The 21,941-nt window shown below is 43.6% G+C and overlaps 1 protein-coding gene across 1 annotated transcript in view; it reads right to left on the bottom strand.

The window, feature by feature from the left end:
- Positions 1–21,941, bottom strand: part of LOC120061366 (poly(rC)-binding protein 4-like) — a 68,124-nt gene that overhangs the window by 24,035 nt on the left and 22,148 nt on the right. Inside the window, exons 3-7 of the mRNA XM_039011131.1 lie at positions 21,442–21,465; positions 13,102–13,134; positions 10,514–10,630; positions 3,203–3,334; positions 789–917 (exon numbers count right to left, since the gene is read on the bottom strand). Of these exons, the coding sequence (XP_038867059.1) occupies positions 789–917; positions 3,203–3,334; positions 10,514–10,630; positions 13,102–13,134; positions 21,442–21,465 (435 nt within the window). The remainder of the gene's footprint in view (positions 1–788; positions 918–3,202; positions 3,335–10,513; positions 10,631–13,101; positions 13,135–21,441; positions 21,466–21,941) is intronic.

Genomic DNA, 21,941 nt, shown 5'->3' with positions numbered 1-21,941 from the left:
AATGTGGAGCATCTTTTCTGCGGGAGCATATTCTTTGTATAACTTTGCATAATTTACATCCTGAAGCCAAAAGCAAGACCCCGCTGGAAGAGAATCATAATGAAAGTTGTATGCCTTTTGAAGAAAGCCCTGGAAAACTGGATCAAACTAGCTGTTAGGCAGTCAGGTCCATGCAAAAAGGACTTGTACACGGCACGTACGCATTGGAAGGAAATAATGCTCTGGGTAGTTTTTTTCCCTTTCCCCCCACTCCTGTTTCTCAAGAGAACAGTTGTTTAAAGGTGAACACACTTTGATGCAGGTCAGTTTGTTTTTGGGTTGAGAGGTTGATGTTCTTTTCCAACAATGGAAAACTTGAGCCAGGGTGCTTTCCTCTGTGACTGCCTCATCACGCTGCTCCATAATAACGTTTCTCAGAGTCTAATAGGGTCCGCGAGCAAAGACCAGAGGATGCTGACTAATGTGTTCTGAGCCGAGGAGAAGTTAACTGTAGCTGGCTCTTCAGGACGGATGCTCCACATTTCCCTAAGGCTCAGATTAGTGGAACTGTCAGTGGCTATTATTACCTCTCATCTATATTCTTGGTATGGCAGTAATTCAATCAAATCAACACTATGGATAACACCCAAGCTGGACAAATATAACATTGCTCTTGTGCCACGAAAATGCAGAAACACTGTTATTGTTACTCCAGTAACAGTGTAGGTTTGATTGAATTCCACCCATGGTTATGGATGTGTGTGTGTGAGGGGGATAGGAAAGGGAGAAGGAGAGAAATGGCGCCCTACCTCCAGGATTACAGTGCAGATGAGCTTGACACACTGGATTACAGAGTCCTGACTCCCCGATATCGTCACCCCTCGCTCAGTAGAGTTTGGCAGCAAATCCCCTGCCACCTGTATCTGTGCTCCGGTACTCTGCCAATGATAGGGGTTTAAGGAAAGGATTACACCAATTCAGAAAGATTTGGCATTCTAATAATCACACTGACATTGGTCCATCTCTATGGTTTGTTGACCTTTTTAAAAAATGTATGCTGTTCTTGTCCATTGATGTTCTGTATTATGTCATTCTGTATTATGTTTCATGTTTTGTGCAGAACCCAGGAAGAGTAGCTGCTGCTTTTGCAACAGCTAATGGGGATCCTAATAAAATACCCCCAAAAATGGAAGGGTCGTTTCACAAAATGAGTCCCGTTTGGGTAGTGTAACTTAGTAAAAAAAACATTTATTTCACCTAATTTTGTTCAATTTAATAAATGTTCAATGTTCAATTTAATAAAAAATATGTTTTCCCATCTCAAGAGGCACATTTATTTTTTGACAAATAAAGTAACAGGGTGGACCGTAACAAGGTTGACCGTAACAGGGTTGACGATTTCATCTTAAATCAGCCATAAATCCTCTTGTGACAAGGGAATGGAAGCTTGTTGTCACGCCCTGATTTGGGTGGGCATTCTATGTTCTTTTTTCTATGTTTTGTATTTCTTTGTTTTGGCCGGGTATGGTTCTCAATCAGGGACAGCTGTCTATCGTTGTCTCTGATTGGGAACCATACTTAGGTAGCTTTTTCCCACATGGTTTTTGTGGGTATTTAATTTCTGTTTAGTGTTTTCACCTTACAGGACTGTTTCGGTTATTCTCTTGTTTATTTTTGTTATAGTGTTCAGTTTTAATAAAACAAGCATGAACACTTACCACGCTGCGCTTTGGTCCGATGATTCCTCTTCTTCAGACGACGAATACCGTTACACTTGTTGTGTGCAACAGGGAGGGGCAATTGAATTCAAGCTTCACAATTGATTGATTTCTTTAAAAATGTCTAGCCTGTCTATCTGTGGGTAACAGGGTTGACGAGTTATGTTCGCCCCGCTCAGTTTTCCACCACAAAACACGAGAAAATGTCCAAAGAGAGTAGAACCAGCTTACCTGCTTTTACACTGATTTAACTATTAGATGTTCAATGTTTCTTTAGAAAAATATATTTAAAAAGGAATAGTTACAACATATTAAAACGAGAGTTCAGTTCATGACAGACCTTACAATGTGTGACAGGTGAACATTTTTTTTTACCTTAAAATGAATCACTAATCACATGAAATAAATAACAATCTTCAGAAATGACTTTGTCAGAGTAACAAAATAACTAGGGCTTTACAGTGATGGTGGAGTTAAGTGGATTAAAATCTTCAGAGAAGTCACAGAGAGTGCACAAAGAGAAAATACTGAATTTATTCATAATAAAAATCATATTTATTGAATGTTCCATGTGGCCTATATTAAAGGGCACTTCATTTAATATAACAGGCTTTTACAATCCAACATCGGTGCATAATTTCTACTTAAAATATCAAAGGGGACTCATTTTGTGGAATGACCCAGAGATGAAAAAAGGGGTTTTCCCCCTCATTTCACAGAGTAAGCTTAGTGACTTTGTGATAAGCTTAGCACTAAACCTTGGGTGGTCATGGATGGATGGATGGAAAGACCTGCATACAAATAGCAGTGCTCTGCAAGTAAAATCAGCTTGCAGTAGAGTCAAAGCACAGTGCAACTGCCACTCTATTTGAACAAACAGAATACATAACGCATCCTGACCACAGGATATCGTGTATGGTTCCCGATAGTAGCTTAGTGCCCCTGAGATAAACACAAACCAGACATGAAACAGACTGGCATATAGTCGCCTGGAGCGCTGATCAGGGAAGGGACTAGCTATCTCCCCACTCTGGCTACAGTCACATAAAATGGCTGCCTTTTTTTAACTCTAAAGGGACTTGTTTCTTGCCTCAAGTCAACAATCTTTTTGATATTTTCCACCAACTCAATCATCATCCCTTTATCGCAGCTTTCTTTAAACAAGTGTCAGCTCATCCAGATACGAAGCTGTGGACAGAGGTGATAGGGAGGTATGACGGGGATGCTCAATTTAGCTAGCCTGGGTGCCAGTTTGTTTTTGCTTTAGGGCTCTATTCGATCTGTATTGCTGAAACATTACAGATTACGTGATAGAAATGTAAGGGTAATTTCCGATTGAGCTGACATATGCAGCATATACCGTGAATGCAGTCTCTGCTAACGTGGGAACATTGCCTTTAAATTTCAATCATGCTGTAACGCTGAACTTCCTCGATATGGATTGAATAGAGACCATAGTTAACTTGTGGTAACTGAATGCAGGTAGTTATTCTGAAGTCTCTCACCTCTCTGATCTCCCTGATCTTGGCCCCTCCCTTGCCGATGAGGGAGCCACACTGGCTGGCTGGGATGACTAGTCGTAGGGTCACTGGGGGTTTGCTGCTGATGGTGCCGTTGGCCACCAGTGTAGTGAGGTCCTGGAGAGAGGGTTGACAAGGAGGGGGAAAGATAGAGACAGGGACAGAGGAAGAGAGAGAGAGAAAGATGGATGATAAGTCATTGATGGCATAATACCTAAAAACCTGAGCTTCGATTGAATGGGGGTCTTGAGTGGCCCTGTAAAGGTAAAGCCTTGGCCTCAGTCAGGTTGTTTAAAATGTTCCTTCATTTGACCAGGTAATAAACCAGGTAGTAAATAGCCTCTCCTTCACTCCGCTGTGGGTCGGAGATTGAGCTGGTAATTAATGAATAGTCAGGCTCCCTAAGCCTTTGAAATGTAAATGTCCCTCGCTATCTCTATGTCCATCAGCGAACATCCCAATAACTCAGCCTGAATACAAGTCTCTCCCCCTCTCTCTCCATATGCCCTGGCAGAATGCAAAGCACACCGCATGTATTTCAAACAGAATGCGTTAACTAGGCGGTGTGCAATAATAATTTCACGTACTTTACAGAGGTGCCCTCCAGGTGATTTGAGCAAAAAAACATTTATTTCTCCAACAATTCTTGTAGGCCTACTTTTTAAATAGAAAACCCATGTATCTTAATGCAGCTATGATCCTTGGTTTTCTCTCAGTGTCTATATTAAGTGAGGTGGAAAGATCTAGGCAACATGGCTGACGTGGAGTTGTCTCATTATATGAGGAGCACGTAGCTCGTCAGTGGGATCGCAGGGCTCTGGGCATCATCTACCAGATTTGATCTAAAAATATGCGTCATATCTTAACAACTGTGAATGGCACGATCCTTGCTCACTCACCAAACTCGGTGAACAACTCAAAAGCAAATTGGCGTAAACACGTCCGGGGGTTACAAGAATCTGCAGTCACACAAAGAGGCGCTGGGCATAATCCCCCGTGTTTGCTGTGGTTAGGATGATGAGACATCAATGGAGAATGAATAAACTGCTCCAAATAAAATCTCCTTTCCAGGGAGAAACAAGTCAAGTACAACATGTACAGTTGAAGTCGGAAGTTTACATACACCTTAGCCAAATACATTTAAACTCAGTTTTTCACAATTCCTGACATTTAATCCTAGTAAAAATTCCCTGTCTTACGTCTCAGTTAGGATCACCACTTTATTTTAAGAATGTGAAATGTCAGAATAATAGTAGAGAGAAGGATTTATTTCAGCTTTTATTTCTTTCATCACATTCTCAGTGGGTCAGAAGTTTACATACACTCAATTAGTATTTGGTAGCGTTGCCTTTAAATTGTTCAACTTGGGTCAAACGTTTTGGGTAGCCTTCCACAAGCTTCCCACTAAGTTGGGGGAATGTTGGCCCATTCCTCCTGACAAAGCTGGTGTAACTGAGTCAGGTTTGTAGGCCTCCTTGCTCGCACACGCTTTTTCAGTTCTGCCCACAAATTTTCTGTAGGATTGAGGTCAGGGCTTTGTGATGGCCACTCCAATACCTTTTGTTGTCCTTAAGCCATTTTGCCACAACTTTGGAAGTATGCTTGGGGTCATTGTCCATTTGGAAGACCCATTTGCGACCAAGCTTTAACTTCCTGACTGATGTCTTGAGATGTTGCTTCAATATATCCACATACTTTCTTCCCTTATGAGGCCCTCTATTTTGTGAAGTGCACCAGTCCCTCATGCAGCAAAGCACCCCCACAACATGATGCTGCCACCCCTGTGCTTCTGAGGCTGGGATGGTGTTCTTCGGCTTGCAAGCGTCCCTCTTTTTCCTCCAAACATAACGATGGTCATTATGGCCAAACAGTTTTATTTTTGTTTCATCAGACCAGAAGACATTTCTCCAAAATGCACAATCTTTGTCCCCATGTGCAGTTGCAAACTGTAGCCTGGCTTTTTTATGGCGGTTTTGGAGCAGTGGCTTTCTTCCTTGCTGAGCGGCCTTTCAGGTTATGTCGATATAGGACTCATTTTACTGTGGATAAAGATAGTTTACACCTGTTTACAATTGTTCTGTAAACAATTGTTGGAAAATTACTTGTGTCATGCACAAAGTAGATGTCCTAACCGACTTGCCAAAACTATAGTTTGTTAACAAGAAATTTGTGGAGTTGGTTGAAAAACGAGTTTTAATGACTCCAATCTAAGTGTATGTAAACTTCCGACTTCAACTGTATGTGTGAAATTTGTTTTGATTTAGAATGGATCATTATCATGCACCTATATCGAAACAGGGGCAGCGGAAAAAAATACATGTTATCTATGCACTTAAATAGCAAATGGAGGACGCTTTTCCAGTTTTTTATTTTCATGCCAGCCAGGTAGGCTTTTATCCTGTTGTAAATATAAGCAATGTGCTTAATCTTAGGAAAGTTGAGGAATAAATATAGTAAGCTTCACTCTGTTTTCATTGCATAGCCTATAGAAATGTTGCGCAACATGAGCTCATGGGCTCTCATGAAGTGTTTGATTCGATTTTTTATTACTTTTGCATTGATGTCAGAGTGATTAGAGGAACAATATGGTGCTGAGTACCAGGCAGTTAGCAAGTTTGGTAGGCTACAAATGACTGGAAGGAGCATCAGAGCCTGGAGAAGCCTCATTACTGTGACTAAATGGTCAAGTGGAATTTGACTGCCTTCATGACTAGTGACTGATGATGTGGCGGTAATATGGTCACCGCAACAGCCCTAGGTGGAAAAGTACACATTTCCTTTCTCAAAACCGATAGTAACCTTTGACAAAAATAGCTAATTCAATCAATCAATCAATCAAGTTTATTTTATATAGCCCTTCGTACATCAGCTAATATCTCGAAGTGCTGTACAGAAACCCAGCCTAAAACCCCAAACAGCTAGTAATGCAGGTGTAGAAGCACGGTGGCTAGGAAAAACTCCCTAGAAAGGCCAAAACCTAGGAAGAAACCTAGAGAGGAACCAGGCTATGAGGGGTGGCCAGTCCTCTTCTGGCTGTGCCGGGTGGAGATTATAACAGAACTATGCCAAGATGTTCAAAAATGTTCATAAGTGACAAGCATGGTCAAATAATAATCAGGAATAAATCTCAGTTGGCTTTTCATAGCCGATCATTAAGAGTTGAAAACAGCAGGTCTGGGACAGGTAGGGGTTCCGTAACCGCAGGCAGAACAGTTGAAACTGGAATAGCAGCAAGGCCAGGCGGACTGGGGACAGCAAGGAGTCATCATGCCCGGTAGTCCTGACGTATGGTCCTAGGGCTCAGGTTCTCAGAGAGAGAGAAAGAAAGAGAGAACGAGAGAATTAGAGAGAGCATACTTAAATTCACACAGGACACTGGATAAGACAGGAGAAGTACTCCAGGTATAACCAACTGACCCTAGCCCCCCGACACATAAACTACTGCAGCATAAATACTGGAGGCTGAGACAGGAGCGGTCAGGAGACACTGTGGCCCCATCCGAAGATACCCCCGGACAGGGCCAAACAGGAAGGATATAACCCCACCCACTTTGCCAAAGCACAGCCCCCGCACCACTAGAGGGATATCTTCAACCACCAACTTACAATCCTGAGACAAGGCCGAGTATAGCCCACAAAGATCTCCACCACAGCACAAACCAAGGGGGGGCGCCAACCCAGACAGGAAGATCACGTCAGTAACTCAACCCACTCAAGTGACGCACCCCTCCTAGGGACGGCATGAAAGAGCACCAGTAAGCCAGTGACTCAGCCCCTGTAATAGGGTTAGAGGCAGAGAATCCCAGTGGAGAGAGGGGAACCGGCCAGGCAGAGACAGCAAGGGCGGTTCGTTGCTCCAGAGCCTTTCCGTTCACCTTCACACTCCTGGGCCAGACTACACTCAATCATATGACCTACTGAAGAGATAAGTCTTCAGTAAAGACTTAAAGGTTGAGACCGAGTCTGCGTCTCTCACATGGGTAGGCAGACTGTTCCATAAAAATGGAGATCTATAGGAGAAAGCCCTGCCTCTCGCTGTTTGCTTAGAAATTCTAGGGACAATTAGGAGGCCTGCGTCTTGTGACCGTAGCGTACGTATTGGTATGTACGGCAGGACCAACTCGGAAAGATAGGTAGGAGCAAGCCCATGTAACGCTTTATAGGTTAACAGTAAAACCTTGAAATCAGCCCTTGCCTTAACAGGAAGCCAGTGTAGGGAAGCTAGCACTGGAGTAATATGATCAAATTTCTTGGTTCTAGTCAGGATTCTAGCAGCCGTATTTAGCACTAACTGAAGTTTATTTAGTGCTTTATCCGGGTAGCCGGAAAGTAGAGCATTGCAGTAGTCTAACCTAGAAGTAACAAATGCATGGATTAATTTTTCTGCATCATTTTTGGACAGAAAATGTCTGATTTTTGCAATGTTACGTAGATGGAAAAAAGCTGTCCTTGAAACAGTCTTGATATGTTCGTCAAAAGAGAGATCAGGGTCAAGAGTAACGCCGAGGTCCTTCACAGTTTTATTTGAGACGACTTTACAACCATCAAGATGAATTGTCAGATTTAACAGAAGATCTCTTTGTTTCTTGGGACCTAGAACAAGCATCTCTGTTTTGTCCGAGTTTAAAAGTAGAAAGTTTTCAGCCATCCACTTCCTTATGTCTGAAACACAGGCTTCTAGCGAGGGCAATTTTGGGGCTTCACCATGTTTCATTGAAATGTACAGCTGTGTGTCATCCGCATAGCAGTGAAAGTTAACATTATGTTTTCAAATAACATCCCCAAGAGGTAAAATATATAGTGAAAACAATAGTGGTCCTAAAACGGAACCTTGAGGAACACCGAAATGTACAGTTGATTTGTCAGAGGACAAACCATTCACAGAGACAAACTGATATCTTTCCGACAGGTAAGATCTAAACCAGGCCAGAACTTGTCCGTGTAGACCAATTTGGGTTTCCAGTCTCTCCAAAAGAATGTGGTGATCGATGGTGTCAAAGGCAGCACTAAGGTCTAGTAGCACGAGGACAGATGCAGAGCCTCGGTCTGACGCCATTAAAAGGTCATTTACCACCTTCACAAGTGCAGTCTCAGTGCTATGATGGGGTCTAAAACCAGACTGAAGCATTTCGTATACATTGTTTGTCTTCAGAAAGGCAGTGAGTTGCTGCGCAACAGCTTTTTCTAAAATAGCTCTAGCTGAAGCTATGTTGCACTTGGTGACCTCTGACTGTTTCATCCTAACATCGTTGGTGCCGACGTGGATAACAATATCTCTATACTCTCTACACTCGCCAGATTTAGCTTTAGCCAGCACCATCTTTAGATTAGCCTTAACGTCGGTAGCCCTGCCCCCTGGTAAACAGTGTATGATCGCTGGGTGATTCGTTTTAAGTCTAATACTGCGGGTAATGGAGTCGCCAATGACTAGGGTTTTCAATTTGTCAGAGCTAATGGTTGGAGCCTTCGGCGTCTCAGACCCCGTAGCGGGAGGAGTAGAGACAAGAGAAGACTCAGCCTCAGACTCCGACTCGCTACATAATGGGGAAAACCGGTTGAAAGTTTCTGTCGGCTGAATGAGCGACACCAGTTGAGCATTCCAACAGCATTTCCCTCCAGAAGCCATGAGAAAGTTGTCCGGCTGCGGGGACTGTGCGGGGGGGTTTATACTAACGTTACTATCTGTACTTACTGGTGGCACAGACGCTGTTTCTTCCTTTCCTACACTGAAATTACCCTTGCCTAACGATTGCGTCTGAAGCTGGGCTTGTAGCACAGCTATCCTCGCCGTAAGGCGATCGTTCTCCTGTATATTATGAGTACAACGACTGCAATTAGAAGACATCATGTTAATGTTACTACTTAGCTTCGGCTGTTGAAGGTGCTGACGAACCATGTCCAGATAAAGCGTCCGGAGTGAAAAAGTTGAATGAGGGAAAAAAGTTGCGATGGAAAAACTAAAAATATAAACGGTAATTAAAAAGAAAAAAAAACAAAACGTAAAGTTGTCAGCTAGCAAAGTAAAGTTGGCAGAAAAACGCACAGCAAAAAAACGCACAGCAACACGTCTGCAAATTCAACAGGAAGTAATTCAGCTGTACGCTTTCAATAAAACAACGACTTTGTCCACACTTTGTGGATTTCTGAATCATGAATTCACTGGCAACGGAGCAGAGCGAGGCCTGCATCCAGCAACATCACCAGTCACATGAGCCGTTTTTTGCAGTTGTTTCAGTACAGCACTACACGGAGCGAGAGGAGGAAGGGCAAACTTCCCTGAACTAGTTTCAATGTATAAAATCACTTGGGAGTCTCTGGATTTTGGGTGAACTTCTCATTTAATAACAGTAGGGAGTAGCAGAAGACAGACAACAAAATCAATTCTTTACAATACCCATTGGCCAATTGTTTTATTCTTCTTTCTATCCTTTAATTAAAGATGTCAGACACATACCACTCAGGCATGGTGAGAGGCATGCCGTGTGCTGTAGGTCAGCCAACAGGTTGCCATGACAACTCTGTAGTTTCGGCTGAATGTAGGGTTGGGAATAGGTGAGAGCTTAAGATCTTTAATGAATGCTGCACGGCGCCCTCACAGCCAGCGTGTGTTTACTGACTGCAATGAAACAAGGCTCTGTCGACTCGACTACGCGGGGAGCGACTGTTCCAAAGCTAGGCCAACCAAAATGTCCCTGAATCTATCATGTTAATTAGTTTGCTGATGAATAAATAGCTAAATGTTCCACAGGTCTGCCATTATCTGTAGCTCATTAAGGGATTAAACACAAACCTCATCTGTTTAATTAATTAGCACGTTAACATATTGTCATCTGCTCTTTCATCAAAAGGCCTGGAGCACTGACGCATGTTCTCCCTCAAAACAATATGGTTTCCAGAAATGGCATGGAGCCACTCGACTGTTACTCTCCTCCTGTCAGTGCTGTTCCAATGCCAAGCTCAATTTAATAAGTCACTATGCTGCTGCATAAAAGGCCGGGTGATAAATGTATTCATCAATGTGCTAGCTACACTTCACACTGCAATATACTAAATGAGAAACGAAAAGGCTCTTGCACCAAGAGCAGCCACAGTCTAACTCCTATCCAACGTCAAATTCATCTGCAGTAGATGCGAACCTGGGAAGAAATTATTTTCAATGATTAATTTACAGGATGAACTGTATAAATAAAAACATATAATTGAATTGGAAACCAGGAAATTATACATCAAATAATTTGTGCAGCTGTGCCCTGCCTAAGGAAATCTCTAAGGGAAACGCTGATTGTGTTGTCTTACCTCTTCAAGTTTGTATGTGATCATGGTGAAGGCCCTGAAGACACAGTCTGTAGAACCAGTGATGGTGATGATCCTCTCTGGACAGGAGCCCTCTGAGATGTTCACCCGTGCATTGCTCTGTAGGGGGATAGACCAAGAACCAGGGTCTAGCTTTATTTACGTTCTATTAGATGAGGAGAGCATGGTTATAGCATGTGGTGGATGGCGCAAATAAGGTGCACAGGTAAGAGGGCAGAGAGGTGAGGAGGACACAATGAGGTTAGTATGGATAAGAAGGGGTATGGTTAAATAGACGGAGGCCAAACTCTAGACCAGTTAAAAACTTCTTAGGAGTAGGCCTCTTTTTTCTCAACTTCCGCCTGAATGACGTGCCTAAAGTAAACTGCCTGTTGCTCAGGCCCTGAAGCCAGGATATGCATATAATTGGTACCTTTGGAAAGAAAACACTTTGAAGGTGTAGAAAGTTAAAATAATGTAGGAGAATATAACACAATAGATATGGTAGGAGAAAATCCAAAGAAAAACCAACCAGAATTCTTTTTCTTGAGAGAGACCATGCTCTTACAATGGCAAGCATAAGTGCATATGGTGCATAAGTGCATAAAATTAGCTCCCAGGATGCAATCCCTATGGCTTCCACAGGGTGTCAGCAGTCTATGTTCAAGGTTTCAGGCTTGTAACTTCAAAAACAAATAAGAAATATCACTTTTAGTACAGGGTCACAGTCTTGGAAATTCGTGTTTGGCGCGCTACGAAGACAGGACGCACCTGCTAAAATCGGTTTCCTATTGAACATACTTCTTTCCGTAAGAAATATTATGGTTTGATAACATTTTAGGGTATCTGAGGAGTAAATAGAAACGTATTTTGACTTGTTGAAACAAAGTTTAGGGGTAGATTTTTGGATTCCTTTCTCTGCAAGTTGAACGAGTGTCGATAACGCCAACTAAACAGACTTACGGGATATAAAGAAGGATTTTATCTAACAAAACAACACTACATGTTATAGCTGGGACCCTTTGGATGACAAATCAGAGGAAGATTTTCAAAAAGTAAGTGAATATTTAATCGCTATTTGTGAATTTATGAAACCTGTGCCGATGGAAAAATATTTTGATGTGGGGCGCCGTCCTCAAACAATCGCATGGCATGCTTTCGCTGTAATAGCTACTGTAAATCGGACAGTGCAGTTAGATTAACAAGAATTTAAGCTTTCAACCGATATAAGACACTTATATATACCTAAATGTTAAATATCCATAATTTGTATTATTATTTATTTGAATTGCGCGCTCTCCAGTTTCAACCGGAAGTTGTCCCGCTAGCGGGACGCCTAGGCTTAATACACCCTGCTCCACAGATAACTAACAATATATACTGGAGCTGGATCACCCTACAGGGAGTTGACCTTGCTGTAACTAAACTAGGCTGGTACTCTGATTTCTCCATCAACTGTCCCTTAATTTTTCTCCAGAGCCCTGGGGTCTGGGGATTGGAGAGTGGACATATGGGGATTAGAGAGTGGACATATGAGTATTACAGGTATGGTGGTACTTTAACAATGTTGATTACAGTCATCTTATGGAGTCATTCTGGCACTGTGAGGACAGACAGGGCCTGGGGAGGAAGCCAGAGAGCCTCATATAGGGGAACTAACTAAAGGCCTGCCTATTTGTCTGACTGACTGACTGGGTGGGTGGGTGGAGGGCTAACTAGCATGGGTGACTGGTTTACTGGCTAACTAGCATGGATGATTGGTTTACTGGCTGACTCGGTGGACGACTGACTAGCATGGATGACTGATTTACTGGCTGACTCATCGTGGCCCTACAGAGCTACATGCTCACCCAGTCTAACCGCCTCTCTGTGTCACATTCTGCTTCATAAAGTACAACATAATAGTTTTACACCAGGAGTCAGAGGGACGAGAACCAACACAATGGCAATCAAATTACTTTTTATACAAGGAGTTAATCAAGCGCCATCGGATCAACTGCAGCCTTGATGTTTATGAGGGAGAAATAGAAGAGACATAAAAGAGAGAAAAAGGGGTAGGAGACAAACTGAGAAATGGGGAGAGAGGGTGGTTGAAAAAGCTTGACAGGGGCAGGCAGAGACAGAGAAAAGGGGGGAGAGGGAAAGACAGAGAGAAAAAAAGAGAGCTTCAGAGAGAGAGAGAGAGAGTGCAAAAAAGGGAGAGATGAAGCCACCAGTAGCCAATAGGCAGGTCAGACTATGTGGCTGTTCTGTATGCTATCCCAGTCACTCTTCCCAAACATCCAGAGAGGGTTTGAGTTTAATATTAATGCAACACAACCAATATTAGACACTGTCTCCGGTTTGATTATGTTTTGCCTTGAACTATAACCTTTTCGTGATGGTACACTTCTGGTCTACACAATAACTGGAAAATAAAGATTGCATATTGAATGCATATTGAGGCAGAAACAAGATGTGATACTGATAGCTTTGGAGCTAGTTGATATACATGTATTTCATCAACCAATGACAGGCTCTACTTTGCATGGATTAGGGTAATATGGAGTACACAGATAATGAACAGTGGTGATAAGAAGCTGGTAACATACCTCTTCTCGTATTCTTTTCACCGTCTCTCCTTTCTGGGAAAGAGAAGATGAAGGACAACTTTGAAGTGAGGTTTGTGTCTGTGATTTGTTAAAGTGGTGTCCTCAACTTGAAATATCATATTGAAATCCGTCTGTACTTCAAATCCCTATTAAACAGATACTTTTCATCACATTGACTACATTTCCCCTCCATTGAAAAGTAATCTGAGCTAACACGGCATAGAAAAGTAGAATCCTCGACCAATCTGAGATGGATAGCACCATGCTGACATTCAGTATTCTCATCCCATCCACATCTGAAATGTTAATAATATCTATCCATTTTCACTTCAATCTCTTCCTTTATGTTCACATCTATAGCCCTCTACTCTTCTAGTATCAACTCTTAATGTCTGTCCTGTCCTTGTGTGAGATCCTTTCTGTGTGGCCCGCAGCCAGCCAGCCTGCCAGGCAGAGTAGAATTAAGTCACACCTCTGTCATACATCCTCTGTCAGCTTTAGATTGCCTCCCCATCTGTCACTTTTATATTGGCCTCAGCCCATCATTCTCTCCTCCTTCTCCAAGTGATTCTACCACCTACGCCTATGACATTGACAACCAGATGTGTTCTAATAAAAACACAACCATACTATTTTGTGTACTTAGCCACACTGTTATTTCATTCTAAATAGTATGCTAGTGTGTAGTTTGGGAAATTTTAGAGGTTGTGGTTCTGGAGGCCAGCAGAGATAGAGATGAGGAATGAGAGAGGGGGAAGGGAGCAAATAACACAAGTGCTTTGGATGAAGAGCCTGGTTACAGGTCTGTTTCAGCATGGTATGTGCAAAACAGAGCATTTCTCGCCCTCTCATCTCCATCTCTATGTATCACCTTTTCTTCTTCGTCAGTCTGTCTTTTCTCTCTCCCCTCTTTCTTATCCCCTCTTTCTCTAAATATTTCCTACCCTCTGTGTTGGTTTCCTCATCCCCCCTTCTCTCTCTCTCTCTCTCTCTCTCACTCTTTCTCTCTACCTGTTCTATTACAGGGCAAGTGAGAGCCAGCGAGGGGGTAGAGAGCAATCTACACCCGCCCTAGTAGACACTAAACTGGAAAAGAGCAGCCTACACCCCTCCTAGTAGACACTACACTGGTAAAGAGCAGCCTACACCCCTAATAGTAGACACAAAACTGATAGAGAGCAGCCTACACTCCAAGTAGACACTAAACTGGTAAAGAGCAGCCTACACTCCTCCTAGTAGACACTAAACTGGTAAAGAGCGGCCTACACTCCTCCTAGTAGACACTAAACTGGTAAAGAGCAGCCTACACTCCTCCTAGTAGACACTAAACTGGTAAAGAGCAGCCTACACTCCTCCTAGTAGACACTAAACTGGTAAAGAGCAGCCTACACTCCTCCTAGTAAACACTAAACTGGTAAAGAGCAGCCTACACTCCTCCTAGTAAACACTAAACTGGTAAAGAGCGGCCTACACTCCTCCTAGTAGACACTAAACTGGTAAAGAGCAGCCTACACTCCTCCTAGTAGACACTAAACTGGTAAAGAGCAGCCTACACTCCTCCTAGTAGACACTAAACTGGTAAAGAGCAGCCTACACTCCTCCTAGTAGACACTAAACTGGTAAAGAGCGGTCTACACTCCTCCTAGTAGACACTAAACTGGTAAAGAGCAGCCTACACTCCTCCTAGTAGACACTAAACTGGTAAAGAGCGGCCTACACTCCTCCTAGTAGACACTAAACTGGTAAAGAGCAGCCTACACTCCTCCTAGTAAACACTAAACTGGTAAAGAGCAGCCTACACTCCTCCTAGTAGACACTAAACTGGTAAAGAGCAGCCTACACTCCTCCTAGTAGACACTAAACTGGTAAAGAGCAGCCTACACTCCTCCTAGTAGACACTAAACTGGTAAAGAGCAGCCTACACTCCTCCTAGTAGACACTAAACTGGTAAAGAGCAGCCTACACTCCTCCTAGTAAACACTAAACTGGTAAAGAGCGGCCTACACTCCTCCTAGTAGACACTTAACTGGTAAAGAGCAGCCTACACTCCTCCTAGTAGACACTAAACTGGTAAAGAGCAGCCTACACTCCTCCTAGTAGACACTAAACTGGTAAAGAGCAGTCTACACTCCTCCTAGTAGACACTTAACTGGTAAAGAGCAGCCTACACTCCTCCTAGTAGACACTAAACTGGTAAAGAGAAGCCTACACTCCTCCTAGTAGACACTAAACTGGTAAAGAGCGGCCTACACTCCTCCTAGTAGACACTAAACTGGCAAAGAGCAGCCTACACTCCTCCTAGTAGACACTAAACTGGTAAAGAGCAGCCTACACTCCTCCTAGTAGACACTTAACTGGTAAAGAGCAGCCTACACTCCTCCTAGTAGACAATAAACTGGTAAAGAGCAGCCTACACTCCTCCTAGTAGACACTTAACTGGTAAAGAGCAGCCTACACTCCTCCTAGTAGACACTTAACTGGTAAAGAGCAGCCCACACTCCTCCTAGTAGACACTAAACTGGTAAAGAGCAGCCTACACTCCTCCTAGTAGACACTAAACTGGTAAAGAGAAGCCTACACTCCTCCTAGTAGACACTAAACTGGTAAAGAGAAGCCTACACTCCTCCTAGTAGACACTAAACTGGTAAAGAGCGGCCTACACTCCTCCTAGTAGACACTAAACTGGTAAAGAGCAGCCTACACTCCTCCTAGTAGACACTAAACTGGTAAAGAGCGGCCAACACTCCTCCTAGTAGACACTAAACTGGTAAAGAGCAGCCTACACTCCTCCTAGTAGACACTAAACTGGTAAAGAGCAGCCTACACTCCTCCTAGTAGACACTAAACTGGTAAAGAGCGGCCCACACTCCTCCTAGTAGACACTAAACTGGTAAAGAGCGGCCTACACTCCTCCTAGTAGACACTAAACTGGTAAAGAGCGGCCCACACTCCTCCTAGTAGACACTAAACTGGTAAAGAGCGGCCTACACTCCTCCTAGTAGACACTAAACTGGTAAAGAGCAGCCTACACTCCTCCTAGTAGACACTAAACTGGTAAAGAGCAGCCTACACTCCTCCTAGTAGACACTTAACTGGTAAAGAGCAGCCTACACTCCTCCTAGTAGACACTAAACTGGTAAAGAGCAGCCTACACTCCTCCTAGTAGACACTAAACTGGTAAAGAGCAGCCTACACTCCTCCTAGTAGACACTAAACTGGTAAAGAGCGGCCTACACTCCTCCTAGTAGACACTAAACTGGTAAAGAGCGGCCTACACTCCTCCTAGTAGACACTAAACTGGTAAAGAGCGGCCTACACTCCTCCTAGTAGACACTAAACTGGTAAAGAGCGGCCTACACTCCTCCTAGTAGACACTAAACTGGTAAAGAGCGGCCTACACTCCTCCTAGTAGACACTAAACTGGTAAAGAGAAGCCTACACTCCTCCTAGTAGACACTAAACTGGTAAAAAGCAGCCTACACTCCTCCTAGTAGACACTAAACTGGTAAAGAGCGGCCTACACTCCTCCTAGTAGACAGTAAACTGGTAAAGAGCGGCCTACACTCCTCCTAGTAGACACTAAACTGGTAAAGAGCGGCCTACACTCCTCCTAGTAGACACTAAACTGGTAAAGAGCAGTCTACACTCCTCCTAGTAGACACTTAACTGGTAAAGAGCAGCCTACACTCCTCCTAGTAGACACTAAACTGGTAAAGAGCAGCCTACACTCCTCCTAGTAAACACTAAACTGGTAAAGAGCAGCCTACACTCCTCCTAGTAGACACTAAACTGGTAAAGAGAAGCCTACACTCCTCCTAGTAGACACTAAACTGGTAAAGAGCGGCCTACACTCCTCCTAGTAGACACTAAACTGGTAAAGAGCAGCCTACACTCCTCCTAGTAGACACTAAACTGGTAAAGAGCAGTCTACACTCCTCCTAGTAGACACTTAACTGGTAAAGAGCAGCCTACACTCCTCCTAGTAGACACTAAACTGGTAAAGAGAAGCCTACACTCCTCCTAGTAGACACTAAACTGGTAAAGAGCGGCCTACACTCCTCCTAGTAGACACTAAACTGGTAAAGAGCGGCCTACACTCCTCCTAGTAGACACTAAACTGGTAAAGAGCAGCCTACACTCCTCCTAGTAGACACTAAACTGGTAAAGAGAAGCCTACACTCCTCCTAGTAGACACTAAACTGGTAAAGAGCGGCCTACACTCCTCCTAGTAGACACTTAACTGGTAAAGAGCAGCCTACACTCCTCCTAGTAGACACTAAACTGGTAAAGAGCAGTCTACACTCCTCCTAGTAGACACTTAACTGGTAAAGAGCAGCCTACACTCCTCCTAGTAGACACTAAACTGGTAAAGAGCAGCCTACACTCCTCCTAGTAGACACTAAACTGGTAAAGAGCAGCCTACACTCCTCCTAGTAAACACTAAACTGGTAAAGAGCGGCCTACACTCCTCCTAGTAAACACTAAACTGGTAAAGAGAAGCCTACACTCCTCCTAGTAGACACTAAACTGGTAAAGAGCGGCCTACACTCCTCCTAGTAGACACTAAACTGGTAAAGAGCAGCCTACACTCCTCCTAGTAGACACTAAACTGGTAAAGAGCAGTCTACACTCCTCCTAGTAGACACTTAACTGGTAAAGAGCAGCCTACACTCCTCCTAGTAGACACTAAACTGGTAAAGAGCAGCCTACACTCCTCCTAGTAGACACTAAACTGGTAAAGAGAAGCCTACACTCCTCCTAGTAGACACTAAACTGGTAAAGAGCGGCCTACACTCCTCCTAGTAGACACTTAACTGGTAAAGAGCGGCCTACACTCCTCCTAGTAGACACTAAACTGGTAAAGAGCGGCCTACACTCCTCCTAGTAGACACTAAACTGGTAAAGAGCAGCCTGCACTCCTCCTAGTAGACACTAAACTGGTAAAGAGCGGCCTACACTCCTCCTAGTAGACACTAAACTGGTAAAGAGCAGCCTACACTCCTCCTAGTAGACACTAAACTGGTAAAGAGCGGCCTACACTCCTCCTAGTAGACACTAAACTGGTAAAGAGCAGCCTACACTCCTCCTAGTAGACACTAAACTGGTAAAGAGCGGCCCACACTCCTCCTAGTAGACACTAAACTGGTAAAGAGCGGCCCACACTCCTCCTAGTAGACACTAAACTGGTAAAGAGCGGCCTACACTCCTCCTAGTAGACACTAAACTGGTAAAGAGCGGCCCACACTCCTCCTAGTAGACACTAAACTGGTAAAGAGCAGCCTACACTCCTCCTAGTAGACACTAAACTGGTAAAGAGCAGCCTACACTCCTCCTAGTAGACACTAAACTGGTAAAGAGCAGCCTACACTCCTCCTAGTAGACACTTAACTGGTAAAGAGCAGCCTACACTCCTCCTAGTAGACACTAAACTGGTAAAGAGCAGCCTACACTCCTCCTAGTAGACACTAAACTGGTAAAGAGCAGCCTACACTCCTCCTAGTAGACACTAAACTGGTAAAGAGCGGCCTACACTCCTCCTAGTAGACACTAAACTGGTAAAGAGCGGCCTACACTCCTCCTAGTAGACACTAAACTGGTAAAGAGCGGCCTACACTCCTCCTAGTAGACACTAAACTGGTAAAGAGCGGCCTACACTCCTCCTAGTAGACACTAAACTGGTAAAGAGCGGCCTACACTCCTCCTAGTAGACACTAAACTGGTAAAGAGAAGCCTACACTCCTCCTAGTAGACACTAAACTGGTAAAAAGCAGCCTACACTCCTCCTAGTAGACACTAAACTGGTAAAGAGCGGCCTACACTCCTCCTAGTAGACACTAAACTGGTAAAGAGCGGCCTACACTCCTCCTAGTAGACACTAAACTGGTAAAGAGCAGCCTACACTCCTCCTAGTAGACACTAAACTGGTAAAGAGCAGTCTACACTCCTCCTAGTAGACACTTAACTGGTAAAGAGCAGCCTACACTCCTCCTAGTAGACACTAAACTGGTAAAGAGCAGCCTACACTCCTCCTAGTAAACACTAAACTGGTAAAGAGCAGCCTACACTCCTCCTAGTAGACACTAAACTGGTAAAGAGAAGCCTACACTCCTCCTAGTAGACACTAAACTGGTAAAGAGCGGCCTACACTCCTCCTAGTAGACACTAAACTGGTAAAGAGCAGCCTACACTCCTCCTAGTAGACACTAAACTGGTAAAGAGCAGTCTACACTCCTCCTAGTAGACACTTAACTGGTAAAGAGCAGCCTACACTCCTCCTAGTAGACACTAAACTGGTAAAGAGAAGCCTACACTCCTCCTAGTAGACACTAAACTGGTAAAGAGCGGCCTACACTCCTCCTAGTAGACACTAAACTGGTAAAGAGCGGCCTACACTCCTCCTAGTAGACACTAAACTGGTAAAGAGCAGCCTACACTCCTCCTAGTAGACACTAAACTGGTAAAGAGAAGCCTACACTCCTCCTAGTAGACACTAAACTGGTAAAGAGCGGCCTACACTCCTCCTAGTAGACACTTAACTGGTAAAGAGCAGCCTACACTCCTCCTAGTAGACACTAAACTGGTAAAGAGCAGTCTACACTCCTCCTAGTAGACACTTAACTGGTAAAGAGCAGCCTACACTCCTCCTAGTAGACACTAAACTGGTAAAGAGCAGCCTACACTCCTCCTAGTAGACACTAAACTGGTAAAGAGCAGCCTACACTCCTCCTAGTAAACACTAAACTGGTAAAGAGCGGCCTACACTCCTCCTAGTAAACACTAAACTGGTAAAGAGAAGCCTACACTCCTCCTAGTAGACACTAAACTGGTAAAGAGCGGCCTACACTCCTCCTAGTAGACACTAAACTGGTAAAGAGCAGCCTACACTCCTCCTAGTAGACACTAAACTGGTAAAGAGCAGTCTACACTCCTCCTAGTAGACACTTAACTGGTAAAGAGCAGCCTACACTCCTCCTAGTAGACACTAAACTGGTAAAGAGCAGCCTACACTCCTCCTAGTAGACACTAAACTGGTAAAGAGAAGCCTACACTCCTCCTAGTAGACACTAAACTGGTAAAGAGCGGCCTACACTCCTCCTAGTAGACACTTAACTGGTAAAGAGCGGCCTACACTCCTCCTAGTAGACACTAAACTGGTAAAGAGCGGCCTACACTCCTCCTAGTAGACACTAAACTGGTAAAGAGCGGCCTGCACTCCTCCTAGTAGACACTAAACTGGTAAAGAGCAGCCTACACTCCTCCTAGTAGACACTAAACTGGTAAAGAGCAGCCTACACTCCTCCTAGTAGACACTAAACTGGTAAAGAGCAGCCTACACTCCTCCTAGTAAACACTAAACTGGTAAAGAGCAGCCTACACTCCTCCTAGTAAACACTAAACTGGTAAAGAGCGGCCCACACTCCTCCTAGTAGACACTAAACTGGTAAAGAGCAGCCTACACTCCTCCTAGTAAACACTAAACTGGTAAAGAGCAGCCTACACTCCTCCTAGTAGACACTAAACTGGTAAAGAGCAGCCTACACTCCTCCTAGTAGACACTAAACTGGTAAAGAGCAGCCTACACTCCTCCTAGTAGACACTAAACTGGTAAAGAGCGGCCTACACTCCTCCTAGTAGACACTAAACTGGTAAAGAGCAGCCTACACTCCTCCTAGTAAACACTAAACTGGTAAAGAGCAGCCTACACTCCTCCTAGTAGACACTAAACTGGTAAAGAGCAGGCTACACTCCTCCTAGTAAACACTAAACTGGTAAAGAGCAGCCTACACTCCTCCTAATAGACACTAAACTGGTAAAGAGCAGCCTACACTCCGTCCTATAGCAGCAACTAAACGGGCTGACAGTAATATGCCTTACGGAGCGCCGTTTCAACCGGAGGTTTGCAGTCAATGCACTAATGTTTCTGTTTGATGGATTACTGTATTACATTAGCGGATAGAGAGGTCTGAAGTGGGTTGGTTTAAGGCAATTACATTTACAGTCAGAAAACTGTGTGTCAGGAGGCCTTATGTCTGTTGTGCTTTTACAGTAGAATGGAAAGACATAGACTGATTAGAAAAATCATTCCACATAGATTGGTTTATGAACACTTACAAAATGGCATGGTGTGAAGCGTCTATTTTTAATAGAGGATAATTCCCATCACTTGTGTTAGTACAATATTAATCTAATTCTAGAAAATATCTTAATTGATCTGAAAATAGGCATCCCTTGTGATAACAGCATGTCTTGGATCAGAAAGCCCCTCTGAATACTGTATCTCTTCAGATATGAGTTTTAAATAACATTTATATGATAGAAGAAAAAGATAAGCCTTCTTACCTTGCCTATGATGCTGCCAACCTCCTAAAAATACCAGGGGATAAAGAAAATATAGATTCCTGAATTAAAGAAATACAAGATTCTGAGAAATATCTACCTCTGCTTTCCAGAGACTCCTATCATCAACAGCGTCATTTTTTGTGCTAAATCGACATACAGTGAGCTCCAAAAGTATTGGGACATTGACATATTTTTTGTTCTTTTGACTCTGAAATCCAGCACTTTGGATTTGAAATGATACAATGACTATGAGGTTAAAGTGCAGACTGTCAGGTTTAATTTGAGGGTATTTTCATCCATATCTGGTGAACCGTTTATAAATTACAGCACCTTTTGTATATAGTCCCCCTATTTTAGGCGACCAAAAGTATTGGGACAAATTCACTTATGTGTATTAAAGTAGTACAATGTTTAGTATTTGGTCCCATATTCCTAGCATGCAATTTTTACACCAAGCTTGTGACTCTACAAACTTGTTGGATGCATTTGCCGTTTGATTA

This window comes from Salvelinus namaycush, chromosome 16 (genome assembly GCF_016432855.1).
Source record: "Salvelinus namaycush isolate Seneca chromosome 16, SaNama_1.0, whole genome shotgun sequence".
NCBI classification, from domain to species: domain Eukaryota; kingdom Metazoa; phylum Chordata; class Actinopteri; order Salmoniformes; family Salmonidae; genus Salvelinus; species Salvelinus namaycush.
Note: the sequence above shows the minus strand (reverse complement) of the source record. Positions and strands in the feature narration are given on the sequence as shown.